The sequence below is a fragment of the Chanodichthys erythropterus genome, chromosome 13, assembly GCF_024489055.1.
Source record: "Chanodichthys erythropterus isolate Z2021 chromosome 13, ASM2448905v1, whole genome shotgun sequence".
In the NCBI taxonomy this organism is placed as follows: Eukaryota; Metazoa; Chordata; class Actinopteri; order Cypriniformes; family Xenocyprididae; genus Chanodichthys; species Chanodichthys erythropterus.
The window spans coordinates 38,363,135-38,384,215 of record NC_090233.1 but is presented as its reverse complement, the minus strand read 5'-3'; the positions used below and the strand labels follow the sequence as shown (position 1 = coordinate 38,384,215).

Genomic DNA, 21,081 nt, shown 5'->3' with positions numbered 1-21,081 from the left:
TCAGTGAACTTAGTCTTGGTTCCTCCCCAATTAGCTGCTCAATGATTTGTACACACCCTCTGTTAATTAGCCATTCACTGCAGCCACATACTAAAGCCCAAGTACTGTTGCACAGTGAGAGAGGTTCAAAGACGCCTGTTTTCCCAGTCTTGCGACCAAAGATAGCCTACAATAATTTTCTGACAGTGTCAGAAATTCAGCTCGATCAACAAACAGCGTTTGCTGCTACGACCTACATTTACTGACCAGCCAATAAAAATGCGACATGAAATCAACGCAACATGGTGCTAAAACAGAAAACTGCTTACCTCAAGCTCTTTTCCCTTCTTCTTTTGCAGCTTCCTTTTTTCCCCCAGCGCACATAAAAACTACAACTGCCAAAGTGTGATTCAACATGTTTTTTTGTTTACCACTAGCCCATGCTGATAACGTTTTATTCTTCTATAGAAACTAGTGTCATCATCGTACAGTCTACATGCATGTCATGCCCAAGTTTAGTAGATCCATGTCGCACAGTGTGATAAAGTAATGATCTTATAGGACTGCTAAAATCGTGCAGTGCATCCGGGGCTTTTCACAGGGGTGTCTAAAGTCCGTCCTGGAGGGCCACTGTCCTGCATTTTTTAGCTCCAACTTTCTAGTATGCCTAGTAGATCTTGATTAGCTGGTTCAGGTGTGTTTAACTTGGGTTAGAGCTAAACTCTGCAGACACTGTTGCCAATTCAGGGATTTTGTCACAACAGACTGGGAGATTTTGGAGCTGCCTGATGTTTGTAAGGTGTGTCCGTATTCATGAGCAATGCACATTTGTTTTCTTTGTTTATATTGTGTGTCTTAGACTGTGTAATTTAGATTTAGATTTAGATGTTTGTATTTCTTTTTTTGTTAAGAAACCACACACCAACCCATATTCACATGATGTAATCCCTGCTTATCTTTGCTCTACCTGCTTCAGTGGACGAATAAAGTGGTCATATGGAATTGTATTACTGGACTCTGTGTTCTAATAGATGCCCCTGCTGGACACAAGCCAGACTGTAGTAATGATCAAGTTTGTCATGGAAGGAAGAGGACAAGGGTCGGCTTTGACTGTTGACTGAGTTTTTATTTCACCAAGAAAAATAAACAAACCAAAGTCTGTGCAACGCATAATCAAACAATCCACATCTACAGACGGGCTTCACTCCAGCATTGATCTCCTGATCAGCTCCAGCAGTCTCAGTCAGTAGTCCCTCTTTCTCGCACACAGCCATCTGAACACCCGGCCTGTGGACCACCTTGAACTTAAAAGGCTGTAAAGCCAGATACCAATGAGTGATCCGCACGTTGGTACCCTTCATGTGGTGGAGCCACTGCAGAACACTCCTTCTCCACAGTGCTATACATAGCTTCCCTCTTAGAGAGCTTACGGCTAATGTACAGCACCGGCTGTTCCTTCCCCTCTATCTCCTGGGACAGGACAGCACCCAGCCCCCTGTCCGACGCGTCCGTCTGCAACACAAAGGGGAGAGAGAAATCAGGAGAGTGAAGCAATGGCCCGCCACATAGAGCAGCCTTCACCTGGGTAAAGGCCTGCTGGCACAGCTCCGTCCTCTGGACCGTATCTGGTGCATCCTTTTTAGTTAGATCAGTCAACAAGCTGTAGAAGGTACAAACCTTCTATAATATCCCGCCAGCCCGAGGAACTGTCTAACCTCCTTTTTGGCCTTGGGGAGTGGACAGGTCGCAATCGCTGCTGTCATATCAATTTGGGGATGCACCTGTGCATGTCCCAAGTTGGAAGCCCAGATACCTTACTTCCACGTGCCCAATCGCACACTTCTTCGGGTTTGCCGTGAGCCCGGCTCCTCTCAGCGATCTCAGGACGGCCCTCAAATGCTGCATATGCTGCTGCCAGTCATTACTGAAGATAATAATATCATCCAGATAGGCAGCAGCATATGCACCATGGGGGCGCAAAATTTTATCAATGAGATGCTGAAAGGTAGCCAGTGCCCCGAACAGCCTGAATGAAAGTGTAACGAATTGGTGTAATCCGAATGGCGTCATGAAAGCTGTCTTTTCTTTGGATAATGGCGACCAGGGGATCTGCCAATATCCCTTCGTCAAATAAAATCGAGCCGTACCGAGCCGGTCAAGCATTGGATACGCGTAGAATTTCGACACTGCGTTCACCTTGCGATAATCCACACAGAACCGAACTGAGCCGTCCAAAACTGTCGGGCTCGCCCAGTTACTGCTGGATTCCTCTATTACTCCCATTTCAAGCATTGCCCCTAATTCTGCCTGAACTACCTTTTTCTTGTGTTCAGGAAACCTATACGGCCGGCTGCGAATCACCACGCCCGGCTCCATCTCGATGTGGTGCTGAATGAGGTCTGTACGACCCGGTAGGGGAGAAAACACGTCAGCAAACTCTGCTTGTAACTTAGTCAAATCAGTGAGCTGGGAGGGCGAGAGGTGATCTCCCCCTGGGGCCAGAGCGAGGGATTGTTTTTTGACATTCGCTTCTGGCCCGAGATCATCCTCTCCGCTAATCACCGTCGCCAGCATCACTGATTCTGCCTCATTCCATTTTTTAAGGAGATTGAGGTGATAAATTTGACATGCTCCTCTCCTATCCAATCGTATTACCTCATAATCGAGATCACCAACTTGCCGTGTAAACTCAAACGGTCCTTGCCACTTTGCAAGTAATTTTGAGCTTGAAGTGGGGAGCAATACAAGCACTTTATCTCCCAGTGAAAATTTGTCCAGATTAGTTCCCCTGTCATACAACCGGCTCTGTCTGTCCTGGGCTTGCAACAAATTCTCCATAGATAGCCGCCCCAAATTGTGGAGTTTTGTTCTCAAGTCCAGCACATACTGAATTTTATTTTTAGTTTGAGACGGTCCGTCCTCCCAAGACTCTCTTAGGACATCCAGCACCCCACGGGGTGGCGTCCAAAGAGAAGCTTGAAGGGGGAAAACCCCGTGGAGGCTTGCGGGACTTCTCACACAGCGAACAACAGGGGTTCCAACCATTTATCCCAAATTTTGGCGTCTTCCTGATGCTCTCTGCCATTGCAGACTTTGCTGAACCACGCCCCCCTCGCCACACAGACATTTCCTGAAATCTAACCTCCCTTACATGGTCTTTTGAGTTGGCACTCACTGACTAGCAGCAGGATATGTCCAGTCAGTCAGCCATCCCTTTCCCATAATGACCGGCCACGTAACCAGATTCAACTCCTAGCCCATTTTAATGAATTTGTGATGAAACATCCTGTCTTATCACATTCACCATTGGCTAGTGGAGAGTTTTCTCCTGAGGATTGTGATGCACAGTATCATCCACAGAAAGAGGAAGCCACTCATCCTTCTCCTGTACACTCATCCTTCTGCAGTACACTGACAGAAATAGGGGTACAGTAGGAGTCCATTTCTGTCCCCTAAGGTACAATCTACACTAACATACACCATAGGGCTTGTTATTGGACCTCAAGGTACATGTATGTACCTTTTTGGGGTCAAAAAGGTACATATATGTTCCCAAGCATATGCCAAGGGTACAAATGCTGTAACCTTGAGGGTACAGCCCCAGTGACAAGCCATTGTACCCCTAAAGGTACAATTATGTACTTTATTTTCTGAGAGTGTAGTCACAGAACCTGACCGTCAAACTGAAGCAGTTGATTACAGAAGTCAAGATGCAAGGTAGATTAATCCAACAGTGCATGAATGCTTCAAGGTCCTCCCCCTATGAACATTCTACCCCTAGACCTTCAGAGCCTGTTTTTGTTCCACCACCTAGTAGAGTTATTCAACAACTCTCACCTAAAGGTTCAAGCTACTTTCCAGCTTCAGTCTCCACCTCCTGTAAATCAGTCTTCTGCTTAGATCTAATCTCAGACTGAACAGTAAAAATATCACGTTTTGTTGGACCATTTGAACGTGAATCAAGCTAAGAGACTTGCATTGGCTTATGTCCACACACCTCAATCTTATACTCAAGCCATCAGAGCTCTTGATGAATGTTATGGTCAGCCAAGACAGCCTGCACTGAAAGAACTTTGAGCTATTCTTGATATGCCAGCTCTTTGTCCTGGAGATGGTCAAGCATTAGATCAGTTTTCCCTGAGTGTTCAAGCACTCGTAGGACTTCTTCAATCCATGGGCCATGATGGTCTTTCTGAGCTCACTTGTGGCTCTCATGTAGAGACTTTTAGAAAAACTACCTAGTGAGCAGTTCTGTGAATCCAATAGATCCATGAAAAGATCCAACCAAGGTCCATTCTCTTACAATCTTCTAGATTTCTCCAATTGGTTACAAGTTGAGTCTTGATGCCAGCCAAAAGGAATATGTCTGCCTCCAGCTGATAGACAAAAGCAGGCATCTCATTCAGTCAGAGCTACAACCGTTCTTCATGGTGTTTCTCATGGTGATTCTCAGAAAGAAGGTTTTTTTTTTAAAAGCTGAAGTAAAGTCTTCCACAGTGAGTAGTATTACCCCTCAACTAACTTCAAAGCACCTTCCAGTTTGTGCTTACTGCAGTACAACTGAGCCTCATATCAGTAAATGTGATGATTTCCTAAAGCTCCCTAAAGATCAACAAGTCAATTGGATTCAGCAGAAAGAAATGATGTTGGCAGTGTGCCCTTGATCATATGACAGTATACTGCAACCTGAAGGTTACAAACCCTTGTAACCTTTGCAATGGGAAACACTTGCAGATTCTTTGCCATGTTAATCAAAGGCACATTCAAAACCTGTACCTTGATCATACTAGTGACAGAGTGCTGTTAAAGGTAGTAGCAGTAACGCTGACAAATGGGGACAAAACTTTGGATGCCATATTAGACAATGGGTCTGAAAAGACAATCATCTTACAACCAGCTGCTCAACAACTATGCTTTGAGGGTAAACTAGAGATTTTAACATTGAGAACTGTGTGTCAGGATGTTAAGACCCTTGAGGGTACAGCAGTAAGTTTGGCCCTCCCGGAATTCCTGCAGCCATCAGAACTTGACTTGTTTGGACACTTCAGGGCCAGTTTTCCAAAACCCACCTGCACATGGTCTAATTACACCTCTCTCAGCTCTCTGTCAGATGACTTCTCTAGGGATGTAGAGAAGCAGTAGCAATTTGATGCTGTATCACCAAGGAGTGAAAAAGCTATCCGTTCCAAGCAAAATCAAAAGGCAGTTCAACTTCTGGAAAGTCAGACAACCCGAATTACAACAGATGGAATTGATAGGTATGCTACACCTCTCATTCATTCAAGTATTTTGGGCATCCCTGAGAGTCCCAATAAAGGAAGTCTTGTCCCTACTCTTTTCTTTGTTGATTCCCTTTAAGACACTATAAGGCCCAGTCTGACAGGTCAGGGCTTAGATTAAACCGGGATTAGGCCTTAGTTCAATTAGGACATTTAAGAAGTTTTTTATAAATGTGCCTTAGAAAAAAAAAAACATTACTAGTGTGCATCTTGAGACACTTCAGGCAGCTCCATATACCACAATGCAACACGATTGTGATGTCACCACATATTACATTTAATTTACCCCCACCACATTTTTTTTTAAATATATAAAACAACCCAAACACGTATACATATAGAATTCTGGACACCAAAACCGTTTTCCGTTTTTAGCTGAAAACAGTGTCGTGTAAACAGCCCCTCTGTTCCTCCCCAATTAGCTGCTTATTAACTTGTATGTACACACCCTCTGTTAACTAGCCAATCACTGCAGCCCTATACTAATGGGGTCGTGATTTATAAATGCCTGCATCGATGCACAATAGACTAAGAGACTTTGGAGCTGTATTTTTGTAAGGTGTGTGCGTATTCATGAGCAATGTAAGTTTGTTTTCAGTGGGTTTCTTTTGTTTATATTGTTTATCTTTGAATGTGTAATCTTAGTGTGGTTTATTCGGATTTAAGTGTATTTCTGTTTTTGTTTAGAAACCACATACACACCCTCCCATAGGGATGGAAAAATAAAGCCTCTTGATTCTTTGAAGCTTTTCTCTGAATGTTTTGGGAAAAGATTCGAAGCACCAGGAGTGTTGAAAACAGTGCCATCTTGTGGCAGGTCAAATTTACAGCAGCCATAAACCACACCAAAGTGGGCACTCCCACTTGTCATTTTTAAGCAGGATGCCAATAGTCTAATCAGATTCAATGAACTATGCTAAGCTATGCTAAAAGTGGTACCGCCAGACCCAGAGATCGGCAGAATGGATTCGAAAACGGTAAAAATCAACTGTTTAACTCTAGGGGAGTTGGAAAATGAGCCCATTTTCAAAAAAAGTGGAGTGTTCCTTTAAGTCTACAAGAACGAAAGTCCATAGAAGTGTGCCATTTGGGATTCAGCCAGAGACACCTCTGCTGCAGACATTTCCTAAAATCTAACCTCCCTTACAGTTTCAATACTACTTGGACTAAATTGGCCCATTTTTAAGTGTATAAAGTATACTTTTATGCGTAACAGTTGTAAACTTTGAGTACACAACTATTTTACAACTAAGTTTTTTTTTTTTTTTTTGTACTATAACTGTACTACAAGGTATACTGTTAGTTTACTAGTCAAATACTTATAGCACATTTATTTTATGAAAGTACACTTTGAAGTATACACTCAGCTGCTAGTTTAGTAGTTTTATACTGCAAGTATACATCTAAGTTTTCTTTAAGTGAACATTATAGTTTACTATTTATATATTATTTTTGCAATTTAAGTATACTATGTTCCTATTTAGGTATTAATTTTTTTATACTTGAAATTAACTGTATATATATATATACTATATATACAGTTACTACTATATACTCTATATATACTAGCTTCATGCATCCTTTTTTTTATCAACAGTAAACTAAAAAAAAAAAGCATTTTAAAGAAAAGGCTAAGAAAATCGCATTTTTGTCAAAGACTATCAGCTATCTATTTAACCCTTCCTGGGTCAATATTTCATTCAGTAATATTAGGCAGTTTTAAACTTATGCGGTTAAATGTTTGATGATTGTGTAATTTTACATTTGCTTAAGCAATTTTTTTTATCACTTGTTTCTGCTTCTTCTTCATCATCCGTGTTTTGATCCAGAGATTCTGTACTATTTCAGAAGATGTGTAATAGCACCACCTACCGCATAACAGTGAAAACATGGATAGCCTGAAAATATGCATGTTACCAGTGGACTAGTCACAGCCTCAGACGTCATGGCACAACCACAGACTGCTGGCTGAACGTGTGATGCATATGGCACGCATAACTGGAAACACTTCAGGATTTTCAAAGTCGTCATCTGATTGGTTGAATCCAACAGGATGTCCAGGAGAAGAGTGTGTTGCATTCTTTAACAGTCTGCCTGGAAAAAAAAGATGCCATAGAATGAAGCCATTGTGTTTACAACTGTGACAATGAACACTTATCAGGATCAACTAAACGGTGGACTTTCAAACGTATATGAAGTATGCAAAATTTGCGGCATGGACTCTTTAAAATACGTCCAACACACACCAGTCTGTTATTGCAGGGACATTAATGTTGCATTTTCATGCCCCTAAACATGACCCAGAACAAAACGAATTGTGACTGGTTGGATGGCCTTCGGGCAGTCCTTGGCCAATGAAAGCTATTATGGAGTCCAGATTTTCTGCCTTCAGCCTGAAGATCTGGTGATGCAAGACAACCAGTGGACTAGCCAACAAAAAATTCAGATACTCAGAATTAGAAACATACTGTATCTGTTTTCTTTCAATCTTTTTTTTTTTTCGAACAATGTAAGTTTATAAGACAGTATGTAAAACTATCTGGAAAAAATATTTAATAGGCTACTCAATCAAAAGAGTGAATACAACTACAAACCAAGTTCAATCATACTTTACATATATCTCGATCAAAAGATTGAGTTAGTGTAGGTCAAATATACTTATTCTTGACTTATACTGACAGAAAAGTCTACTTAAGTGCAATTTTAAGAATATTTCTGAGAAATACATATTTCTGAGAAGTATATAAAGGCCTGTCCCAAATGGCACCAGGCCACGGACTTCCTCTGAGTCCGCACTTTCACAATGCCGCTTTGACTGCCGGGTAAAGTCCTCTGGGTAGCTCACAGTCTTGCGGGCTCAGGGGAAGTGCACATCGAGGGCGCATAGCAGCCGCAAAGGGGACGCTCATGAGCACCCTTCTTTAAGCTTAAATGACGAATGGTATGAATGGGTCTTGTGGACTTAACGGACATGTGTACTCAGCAGCCATTGTAAGTCCACAAGACCGAAGGTGCACATGTACTTTATTTTTTAAAAGAAGTATACTAATTGCACTTGAATAAACTTATTTTTCATAATGGAATGGGAGAAAATACAAACACTAAGTGACAAAATAAAATATGAATTGTTTAAAAACATCAAGCAATAATGTACAATAATATCTGACCATTCTTCGCTCTGTGTCTGCTTGATGATTCAAGAACTATGAATCCATTTCCAAGTAAAGCTTTTAACTCTCGTCCAAAGAATCAATCCCAAAGAAGGCAGAGGGTCAGGAAGGAAGTGCTGTGCTTTCTCGAGTTACACTCATGAACAAAGATGAGCAAACAATATTAACTCCACATTGTTCACAGCTCTCATTTGGGAATTTTCAGGTCAAACCAGAGTGTATCAGAATAATCTGAATAATTTAAAACCGCTACAGATGACAGTTTTTATCAATGAACAAAATAGAGAAAAAAAATAACACTATTATCCAATACAATTTGTAATTATAGGAAATTATGAGGCCTATTTATGAAATATGAACCCATTTATACAAGCATTAACAATTTAATTTTACCACATATATTTGTTACTGCAAGCTAATTTTTGTTGAATTTATGCCATATTTTGGATACTACATGTGTACTGCTACAACCACTATATATTATTTTATATTAAAGGGATAGTTCACCAAAAAATGAAAATTGGCAGCACCTTAAGTTGTTCCAAGCCTGTATAAATGTATTTCTTCTGCTGAACACAGAAGATTATGAAGAATATGGGTATAACCTAAATACTATGGAAGCCTGGAAGTCCCAGAGGATACATATTTCCATTTACGAAAATAAATGTCTGTACTTCTGAGAGCTAAAACGGCTCAGTGCTCATATTCAACATGAACATTCCTCTACAAACAGATTTTTTTTTCTTGCTGCCTTGTAGTGGCCATTATGCACACAAGGGGTGAATAAACAGAGTAAATCTAAATAAATACTCTAACTATTAATGATTCACAGAGCAACACACACCGACGGAACACAAATGATCTGTGCCAATGGAGCTGCAGCAACAATAATCATTTGTTACAAATCGTTCATCTCGAACGATCAGTTAAACATAACAGTTGACAAATATCAAACGACAAAACCAAAAAGTATTTTATTAAACTTTCAACAGTATCCGTTATAATGCGTTTAAAAAGTCACGTGTATGCGGTTCAAAAAAGAAGTAGGTATATAGGCTACTAGGAAGACAGTCTGTAGATAACAGCGTGCTTCCACACACGCGCGCGCAGACGCACAAATGACGCACATTTTACACACAAGAGAGCGCTGTACGACATTCAAGAACCATGAGATGATTTCATTCAGTCCAACTATATATGAGCTCATAACATCAGGAGTTTCTATCACAGGACAGTGACAGTGAGTATACTTTTTCCTCTAATCTTTTGTAGCTTATTGTAGCCTAGTAATTGTTTGTTTGTCATATGAGGATATTTTGTCTTCCCATTTATCAACATAGGTTTTTGTTCTTTATTCATAAAGGTTGATTTTAGTTGAATTCACTCTCTCTCTCTATGTTTTTGTGTGTGCAGATATCAATATTGTTAATATATAAAATAGCAGCCTTTATTATAACACATTATATATATGGCAAGGCTATGTATTATAGGCTATATAATGTACATAATATAATGTATAATGTACATTTTTTAAAAACCAGAGCTCCTAAAAAGAATACAGAATAACAACACTTATAACTATATAACTGACACAATTTTTATATTTTTTCTCTGATTCTCTGATCATTTTTTTTAAATTTTGACCATCTTTTCATTTTGAACACAAAAGAAATTCTAACATAATATTTGATATAATATCGTAATATTTGTGTATTTTAATTTATATAAAAAAAATTGTCACATCAATATTAGATTCTAACAACATATTAACATTTGTTTTTATGTATTTTCCATTTACATGCTGAATTAATATGGTTTGTAATTTGCTTTCCCTTATACGTTGTATTAATATATAAAATCATATTTGCGAATGTGTTAACGGTTAGTTCACCTGTAGTCAATATGATTGAAATATGAATTTTTTCCCTTCTTTTTTTCTGTGCAACATTAAAGAAGATTTTTTTGTCCTTCTCTGTCCATACATTGAAAGTCAGTGGACACTGAAACTTTTTGGTTACCAACATTTTTTAAAATATCTTATTTCATGTTGTGCAGAAGAAAGAAAGCCATGCAGGTTTGAAAAGACATGAAGGCAAGTAAATGATTTTCATTTTTGGTTGAACTGAGAACTAATCACAGTGATCCAGAACAGCTGTTTTAGGAATAAGATGCCAAAGAACTGACAAAATATTGCTCAGACTATAAACTCATCTGGCTACAACCAATAAAGGTGCCACACCTTATACGTGAACATTTAATGCGTTCGAACATTTAGTCATTTTCAAACCACATGGATGGGAAAAATGATGGGTGACTGTGTGGGTGATTTAAACACCTCCCTTTCAAAAAAAACCGAAACAATGCGCTGTTTTGTTGAGCGTTTAGATCACGGAAGCATTCCGTCATCTTGAAAAGGAGTTCAAACAAGTGTTAAGAGAGATAACTTATGTAGATGTTCTGTGTTTAATCTCTCTCTAGATACAGATAAAGAACATGTTCCTGCGGAATATTGTTCCTTTGTGGCTCTCTGCATTTATTCTGCTTATGCTGACTCAGGTCTCCACATCAGAGGTCACAGCCTGTGAAGTGGCGGGTAAGCTTCCAATGAAATGGTTAAACAAATAGGCACAATTCCAGACTTTTGCCCCTGCAGAGTCAGATAAATACAAGACAGTTAAGTATTTGCATGAACATGACATTTATCAAAGCTTTAGTAGGTAAATACTAGCAATTAGATAACTTATTTGATATTTCTCAAATATAGTCTATACATTGTCTTCAACATTTGTTCATTTGTTTATACAGTACAATACAATGATTATTTATATAGCATGTTTAAAAAAACAACCAAAGTTGACCAATGTGCTGCACAGAGAATAAAAACTGAATGAAGTTTCTAGAAAAAAATGGGCAAGGTTAAAGATTAAAAACTCATAGAAACAAGGAATATTAAACACCAGTGAAAATAAATATGTTTTAAGAGTAGATTTAAAAATGCATATAGTTGGGGCAGTTCAAATGTAAGACGAGATACTATTCCATAATTTTGGTCAAAAAGCACAATCACACCTCTATTTTTGAGTTTAGTCCTGGGAACATAAAGTAATTCCGAATCACCTGATCTAAGTGATCTCAATTGAGTGTACGGGTGCAATAAGTCAGATATTGCGGTGCCTGGAATTTAGGTATGAATTTATGTTTCCTTTGACAAAATGTTCTTGATTGCCTAACTTTATGACTAGACAGACAGAGGTTTCAGCATGACATACAGATCACTGATAATTTGGCTGAATTCACTGGATTTCACAACTGTTGTCCTAATTCACACAAAACAGTTTGACTCAAGCGATTGACTCTTCTTGAGCTCAGAATTACTGCACAACTAGATGTTTGTTGTAGGTGCTTGGTCTGTCTTCAAGCCAAGTGTTATCGTGTTCATAGACATACAGTATTAATTTTCCACAGTGGATCCACCTGCCGATATTGAGATAAAAGACTCTGGCTTCCTGGGTTACCTCAGTATTCACTGGACTCGGCCAGCCAGTCTTCAGAACCTTACAGATTGCAGAGTACGATATCAACTCCAATACTATGACACCTATGAGGAACGTTGGAGGGTGAGAATCCTTGAGAATCAGCAAAACACCCCGTACACACACTTACAGTAAATATTTACTTCTCAGGACAAGTGTATTTCACACTTAATGCATGCTTCGCTTGTCATTTATAAATGTTTTGAAATAACTGTGCTCTGAAAGTGGAATTTGTTTAATTTCTGTTAAAACATCGTGGACCTGACAGTTTTGTCAAATTCAATCTGTAATTAGCATTTAGGCTGGTTTCAGAGCCAAGTCTCATTTCATGCTGTAAATGGTCCATTCTATAAACAGAGTTCCGTATTCCATGGAACTCCTAAAAATTCAGTCTAAACTTGTTTATCTCAGAGCCAAAAATCTGTTTTCATTTAATGCAACCACTCTCCCTGAGGTGATATACTTAGTATTCTGGAAAGACACTTTTGTTCTACAATATCCTCAAAACAATTTTTGATTTGTGCCCTCTTTTTGTGTTGTACAGAGTGTCCGAACTGTTAAATTGACATATGCTGCCCAGTTTGACCTTGAGAAACCAGTCAAGGTGAGAATGCTCACTATGTTAAAGTGTGCCTGCACCAATGGGACAGAGGTCCAAGGGGAGGAGACAGAGAAAGTGTACACACCTGAACCTACAGGTAAAGATTTAAGAACTATTCTACCCCATTGAAGTGAACAAGAGCAAAGACCAGCCATACATAATTTGTTATTGCACGTAATCTAACTGAAACTCTAATCAAAATCCTTATATTGCTTTGTAGCTTCTTTTAAATATGTACTCGGTAGTTTAATTAAAATAATTTTACCTCTAAAAAATTGTACTTTAAATAAACAAAATGTTGAAAAATCATGCAAAAATCACTCCAGTATGTCATAAAAGCAGCTTTATTTGACATACAGTGGGTTGTCTCATTGTGGTTGAGATCACATGACCAGTCGAGTTCATTTTCATTTTATCTTTATCTTATGACACTTTTGGTGAAATTATTACTCATGGTGGCAAATAGCACATTTCTACAATCGTATCTTTAACTGTCAGGTTTTTTTTTGTTGTTGTTTTTTTTGCGAGTATCTGATTGTAAGATCCAGATAAAAAACAAAACAAAAAAAGGAATAGAAAAGGTCAGTCAGACAGACTTCACAGGAATACTCAACAAACATCAACAAGGCATGTTGATACCTTGGCTTCTTTGTGTGTGGCGTAATGACTTTCAGATGTATACATTTAATGTTGAAACATAAATAATTACACAAAATTGCAATCTAAACTAATGCATGTGAATATTTTCCACTTCTCTGTTCCCATGCGGCCTTTTTAATCGGAACTTGATTGCATAAGCAAACTACCAAAAAGAACATTTTTAAAAAATGCTAGTTTAAACACCCATCTGGAATCAATTCTATCTTGTTTATAATAAAAAAATATGATTTTGAAGAGTGAAACAGCTGTTGAACCATTTAGTTTGAGTCATTCTAAGAAATTGGTAAAAAACTATAGCTCTGACTCTTTCAGATTACATGTTACCTTAAATATAATTGATGGTGTTTGAGGAAACCATGGTTCATTGTTCATCTGTAAGCAGAATTGTCATTCCAAAGTTATCCATACTGTTAGAGCATAGCATCACTCTAAAAACTGCTGGGTTAAATATGGACAAAACCAGGGATTGGGTTGTTTTTACCCAGCCATTTTTTTCCAAGCAATTTTGGCTGTATTTTTTTAGCCAGCAATATATTAATATGGTAAAAGGCATGTTTTTGCTCATCCCCAAATAGGGGCAAATTTGTGGGGTATTTTAAGCTGAAACTTGACCAGACCAGAGACTTATATTACATCATGTGAAAGAGGGCATAATAGGTGCCTTTTAACCCAACCTGCTGGGTTTGTCCATATTTTACCCAGCTTGGGTTGTTTTTAACCCAGCATTTTTTTAAATGACATGAAGAGTGAATTCTAATCACAAGTGAGTATCCCTAAGCCTAAGGAGTCCTTGAAGTTTGAAATCTAAACGGAGCATTCATTGTTGCAAATGAATCTACATTATAATAGTTTTTAAATTGCCTTTGTGTCTTGAAATGGCTTACTCTGTTTTTATATTATATTTATGTTGCTTCGCTTTATGCAGTGTCACCAAACAATTAATCTGAAATGCTTGTTTGATCTACAAAATATATTTTCTGTTTAATTTCTATTTTAAGTATTCTCATTTAACTAAACATGTTCTCAACTGTGGTTTTGTCCCAGGTATGGCAGGATCAAGAATAAGAGATTTTCATTGTGTCTACTATGGAAAGGAGTACATGGAATGCACCTGGGAGTCAGGACCTGTCCAGCCTCCAAATTCACAGCAATACCTCTATTACTGGTGAGCTTTTCCATGTGAATGTTGCTTAAAATAAACCATTAAAACATTCCAGTTTAACAGATGGATTAAGGGTTGTAGTGCTGTGCCTCAGGGAGAGGAGAGGACAGGTTGAAGCACAAGTCATTTTACTTGGAATTACCTGAATTTGAGAGACGTTATAGACTAAAAAGCTTCTGCTGTTTTATCTGTTCCATGGAACAATGCTCACTAAAGTATACACACATTTGAATTTAGCAAAGTTCAACTTAAGCCAATTTGGTTGTGGTCATGGATGAACCTTTATGATCTAAGCACATTCCACTGCACTACAGGTCAAGACAGGACTGCCTAGCTGTTTTTGTTTTTGTTTTCTGTGAATGCATGTAAAAGTTGGTAATACAACAGAATCTTCAATTTGATGCCAAAATACCATTTATAACTCAAACAAATATTCATATTCTGAAGGGCCATTTACACAACACCATTTTCAACTAAAAAAGTGAAACTTTGTATGCATTTTGGCCGTTCATTTACAAGACAACGGCATTATGGAGGCATGAAAACACAAACGTTTTAAAAAGTGGGTTTCAGAGTGCAAGTCTGTGAAAACGGTGATATGTTCAGTATGGAGTGCTACAGTCAGGAAGTAAAAACTCCATCCCTAGGGTAATTGATATTGAACAAAATCTTTTAAACCTTTAAAGACATAACTATTGTGCGCTACGAGGTTGTTAAACCATGGTGTTTCTGTTAAATCCGTCAGCCCGCATTATTTCACCTTATTTTTAAAATAATTATATTTAACAGCATCATTATAGTGAAAAACTACATTACCCATGATGCTGTACAGAAAATGACACCAATCAGTGAGTCGAAAAAAGCGACATGCTAAAAAATAGCTCTTTAGCTCCGCCCACTCAGTGAATCAAGTCGATCTTTTTAAAGGTCCCGTTCTTCGTGATCCCATGTTTCAAACTTTAGTTAGTGTGTAATGTTGTTGTTAGAGTATAAATAAAATCTGTAAAATTTTAAAGCTCAAAGTTCAATGCCAAGCGAGATATTTTATTTAACAGAAGTCGCCTACATCGAACGGCCAGTTTGGACTACATCCCTCTATTTCCTTCTTTAATGACGTCACTAAAACAGTTTTTTGACTAACCTCCGCCCACAGGAATACACAAAAAACGGGCGTGGTCTTGTTGCGCTCCCACGGAGAAGAGCAAGAGTTGCGTTTGTAGAGTGTGTTTGTCGCCATGTCGTCGAAACGGTGTTATTTTCATCCCGCAGTCCAATCAATTTATGTTTAACTCGGTTCCCGAAAATTATAATTGTGGTATCCTTACTGCAATAGTTAATGCTGGACTGCAGTGCACATAATGGCCACAAGAGGGGAGTATGTTTATGTATATGGCTGTTTTCCGTATAAAGTACTCTTCTGAGTGAGTGCTAACGTTGTACGTTTTCTGTCGCTGCTTGTGGAGATTAAAGAGTTCAGTCTCTCGGGAATTATTGTCTTTTGAGTTCATTCGGCACAACACCACAATAATCCACATGTAAAACTATGTGCAGCACACGTCATGGTAAGAGGCATGACCTCTCCGGGCAAGGTGCGCTCTCTATGGCTCTGGGTGCGCTAAGCTGCTGTCGAATCACAACACAGGAACCGCTAGCACAATCAGAACTCATTACGTATTTCTGAAGGAGGGACTTCACAGAACAAGGAAGTCATCAGCCCGTTTTTATGACAGTGGAAACAGCGGTATACAGATAAGTAAATTATGTGAAAAATACTGTGTTTTTTTACACGCGAAACATGAACACATGTTATATTGCACACTATAAACACAATCAAAGCTTCAAAAAAACACGGAAAACGGACCTTTAAGCTCTCTGAATATTTAAATATTTGTATATATGCATATTTTGCAATAAACTTAAAATATGTTGTTTATATATAAAGGGGGTGGGAACTGTCTTAAAAAGTGACATTGTTTTGACAACGTTGTCGTCTATATGCGAAAAACGCAAAGGAAAAATGTTCTCTTTTTAGTATGTTGTCGTGTTCCCTGAATATAGTCATAATTTCTTGCTAGGGTCAATGACTTGCACCATTTTCTCTTCAGTGATGCAAATAAAATACATATCAGTTTTATGTTGATATCCCACATTTTTGAATAGCGAGAACGTGTGTATCTGTTTTCCAGGCACAGGGAAATGGATGAAACAAAGGAATGTCCAGAATACATCGTATTATCTGAGGTTCGGAGAGGATGCAGGTTTCCTCGAGAATCGCTCTTAGAGTTCTCCAAGTTTAATATGTGTGTAAATGGATCCTCTCCAGCAGGAAGTCTGAGAACAGCCTACTTCTCTATTGAGGTTCAAAATCATGGTAACTAGACAGTTTTATACCTGACAGAACAATTCTATATACTACAAGTCTATATACTGCAAACTTGACTAACTAGGGAGATATACAGAATGAGCGCCTGACTCAATAATACAATGCATTAAAGAACATATTCCTCATTTGCTTCTTATTTTCTTTCTCTCTGCAGTAAAACCAGCAGTGGTATCCCCTGTGCATGTCTCAGAGATGGATGGACTGTTGAAGTTAGCTTGGTTGCCACCTAGTGGTCTGGTACCAGAACACTGCTTGGAATATGAGATAAAGAGCCGCACTCTAATGGCAAATGGCAAAGAAAAGCAGGTATTCCAAACATTCTATCTTCCTTTCATCTCAGTTCATCTATCAGTTGAGATTATAGAGTAGCCGGCCAATGAGCTGATATGAATCAGATGTAATATATAAGGGATACATCTAAAATGCCTTCAGGAACATGACTTAGGAACACTGGTGACAAGAATCTCAAAGTCGTTTTATTGCTTTGTAACATCCAGTAATTTGTAAACAACACATGTCGACATGAATAACTGACATTCAGTTCATTTCATTCTGAATCTTGGCATGCACCGTTAAACCAAGATCTGATTTAGGTTGTGTGCCAACTCAAACAAACGAAAAAAGAAAAAACAGGAATCCTGCCTGTCAAACACATCTATGTTATCTTTATGTCCCCTTCAGCAAAGGAAGATTCTGGAGAATGTAGTTCTGGACACATCTTATGACCTCCGGAAAGAAGCAGAAAGTAAGCAAACTTGCTTTCAAGTCAGGTCAAAGGTGAACATGTACTGCGCTGATGAAGGATTCTGGAGTGACTGGAGCCAAGCAGAGTGTATAGGTTAGATTTACTGATTTTGTTTTTGTGTGTGTATGTGTGTGTGTGTGCGCAAGTGCATATTATGCTGAGAAGTAATCAAGCAAATCTTGGACAAATTATGCAAAGTCTGTTATTTCGATCTTTTAAAATGTTCATAATTGAAGTGTGTTTTTTGACTATTTAAAGATAGTTATTGTAGCTCTATTTAATGTGCTCTTTTAAGCTTTTGAAAATATGTATGCTTAACAAAGCAAAGGTAGCTCCTTAGATGTTAGGACATTAGACATTATCCTTTGATTGTAAATAGTCCTTTGCATTTTACACTACTATGATAGTTTTAATCATATGTTGTTGTTTTTTTATTGCCACCATCAGAAGAGGAGGAAATACAATGCTTTTCAATATGGAATCTTCTCAGTCTGGTTGGCCTGGTTGTTACTGGAGTCCTCATCGTCCTTTGTCTTTCATTATGGATATTAAAGAAGATGTAAGTATACGGCAAATAGTGAATAAATAAACAGATGCACATCCAGATTTGTTGATAGGTTTATACTTCATTGATGATGTTTTAGATTGACTCTAAAACCCATTTCTGTTCACCACAGTTGCATAAAAAAGAACAGCAAGAAGGATGCCCTATACACTTTGTACAAGCAGAAGGTCAATGAGACCGTGCCCGCAATCCTCAGTCCCATTTTCAAGTGATCTCCCTATGACCTGCTATGCTGCATTACCGTTCAGCAGTTCTAAACTGTACCAAAAGCACATTAATCAGAGAAATAATCACAAGGATTGACACTTCAATGCCCTTCCAGAGTTTATGTTGTAGTGCATGTACTGATAGCTGTTAAGACCACAAATCTTGTGGAACACATGTGGACCTGACTGAACCACAGCACTGACCTGAATGTATGAGGCACTTTGTTTACCGAGCCACTATGCTACCTGATGTGTTTACACACATAAAATGTCACTTAAAGTTACTCATAGATTTTTCAAATGCCAGTGATCTTGCCAATTTTGCCTCTCTTTATTTTTCTATGAGCTTTTTTTGCTGTTTTACCTTGATGTATGTCTTTTTCAATATTTTAGGAATATTTTAGGTTATTTTGTCTCATACATCACGAAGAATAAGATTATTCATTCGGAAAAAAAACTTTCATATACATTATTAAAATCGTTAAATACGTTTTCTGTTATGATTTGTTTGTGTACGTTTTTATAATACATACAATCAATAAGAAGTCTATAAAACACCTACTACAGCTAATGCAGTGCACACACGGTTACAAAACATATTTCCATTCACACTCACTTCCTAATCAGAACATTTCAGCCCTTCCTGGTGGACATCATCATTTCCTTAGCTGACTAAGTCTAGTGAGTATGTATGGTGACTGGAATGATGATGTTTGGGTCATGACAGTATAGATGATGCACTGCATTACTCAAAGAAACAGTGTCACTGTATTCGCAGAAAGCTTCTTCAAGGGAACAAGCAGTGTTCTTCTGAGAATGTTCCACAGTTGTCCAGCTAAACCAATTTACTTTCTAGCCTCTTGATTTAATATTTGTACATTCTAGAGTGGTATCCACACCCTACTCACGTCATGAAAGCTTGCACCAAGAAGTCATTAAAGAGTTTGATCTCTTACAAATTCTGTCATCATTTACTGTTATCATTTACCCTCTTGTTCTTCCAAACCTGTATGACTTTCTTTTTTTCTGTGGAACATAAAATAATTGTGTTTGTTGTTGTTGTTGTTTTGGAACCCATTGACTTTTATTGTATGGAGAAAAAAAGTTAAAATATTGTTCAAAATAGCTTTTTTAATTTCTGATTGAAGGTAAGTAAATGTATGTAAACATATTCCAAATTACCATATTGCTCTATGTGGTATGTCTAAGCTAATATCTATTATTTGAAATCAGTTCTTATAAAATGTATATTAGGTAACAGCAATTATCATCCCGGACTGCCTCTTGGTAATGAATTTCTTTGAACTATTTTTGATTTTTTTGGCAAAATGCCTCTCATTTGTTGGCCAGTGTGTGGAACAGATCTTTGGACTTGTCTCATTCATTGTTAGAATTAGAGTCTTAAAACTTTTTTTTTTTATTTTTTTTTTTTTTTTTTAGGGTAATGGAAGTACACAGCTGAACGAAATGTATAACACTGTGCAAGTGGTTTTTGGATATTTTAATATAAAAATCTTACATATTGTGCCTTTAACAGTCATATGTATGTAAAGTAAAGGGAGCTCTGAAATGCAGGCAAGCATGTCAAAATAAACATCAGTGAAACTGTACACTCAACCTTAATGCTTCACTGGTTCATATTCAGGCATCACACAAACTATTAGTTAACCTGAATTGATAAAGATCATTATAATACTGTAAATCTTTCATCCATCAATCTCGCATATCAACTATCTTGTTCACCAAGAGCTACAGTATTCACTGGAATAAGGGAAATGAACATTTCCAAGTAAAGCTGCACATCAACCTTGACCTCCAGCAAGCACGACAGCTACATGCGGGTGACCATTCATCAGACAGTAGAAGACAAAAACATTGAAATGGTGACTCGAGATGAGCGGAAGATGAGCCATCTAGTGTGACAGTACACTCACAAATGATGATGCGATTCATGAGCTCAACACTAAAAAATAATTCTCAAAATGAGCCAGGCTCTGCTATCAGCAGCTTGAACTTCACCCTGACAACAAGTAGGGTGAGTCATCTCAATTGCAAAAAGTGTCCCAATCATTCAAAAAGCTTTGTATTTTGTTAGGATGACCAAAAAAAAATTATTTGAGATGGCCAATCAAATCAAAGTAAGCGGGATTTGCTGTTCAAAGAAGCAGGGCGTGAATTCCAGCAAGAGGCGTCTGTTTAGCGTTAAGAGTGAGGTAAGATGTAAATAGCTAAACATTTAATGTAAACTGTTTTAGGAAAATGCCTGTAGAAATGTCAAATAACCGACCATTGATGCACTCTACTTTTTTCTCAAATATGGCCGTTTTGAATTGAAAATGTATGCTATTGATGTAACTGCGTGTGATGATACAATTAAGGAATACAACAAATACTGTTTGTCAAGTCAAGTCACCTTTATTTAGCTTTTTACAATGCAGATTGTGTCAAAGCAGCTTTACAGTGATAACTGGTAAATAATTTTGGCTGCACAGCAGCTCTTAAAGAAAATGGTGGCATTGTCCAGCTTAAGTAAATTCAGTATTGATTTATTCAGTTGTAAAAATCAGTAGTTATTTATTTAGTTAATTTATCTATATCAGCACTGGAGAAAACAGTGATGTTATTGTCCAGCTCGGTTCTGTTCACATACAAGGGTGTCAATGCAAGCAGATCAAAAACATTGTTGAATATCAAGTGTCCCCAACTAAGCAAGCTAAAGGCGACAGCGGCAAGGAACCCAAACTCCATCAGGTGACATCAGGTAACCAACAAGTGATTAAAATGGAGAAAAAAAAAGA

General features: G+C 38.0%; 2 protein-coding genes across 2 annotated transcripts in view; both read left to right on the top strand.

The window, feature by feature from the left end:
• Nucleotides 1–7,239, top strand: part of lrch2 (leucine-rich repeats and calponin homology (CH) domain containing 2) — an 88,617-nt gene extending 81,378 nt beyond the window's left edge. The window contains exon 23 of the transcript XR_010896997.1: nt 7,107–7,239. The gene's annotated coding sequence lies outside the window, so the exon portion shown is untranslated. The remainder of the gene's footprint in view (nt 1–7,106) is intronic.
• A 2,292-nt stretch (nt 7,240–9,531) lies between these two features.
• Nucleotides 9,532–19,894, top strand: il13ra2 (interleukin 13 receptor, alpha 2). Its single transcript, XM_067407835.1, has 10 exons — nt 9,532–9,668; nt 10,907–11,021; nt 11,894–12,045; nt 12,506–12,659; nt 14,267–14,387; nt 16,571–16,755; nt 16,922–17,073; nt 17,449–17,605; nt 17,960–18,071; nt 18,190–19,894. Exons 2-10 carry the CDS (start codon nt 10,922–10,924, stop codon nt 18,287–18,289), a joined length of 1,233 nt encoding a protein of 410 aa, XP_067263936.1. The 5' UTR covers nt 9,532–9,668; nt 10,907–10,921; the 3' UTR covers nt 18,290–19,894.
• Nucleotides 19,895–21,081: the final 1,187 nt, after the last annotated feature.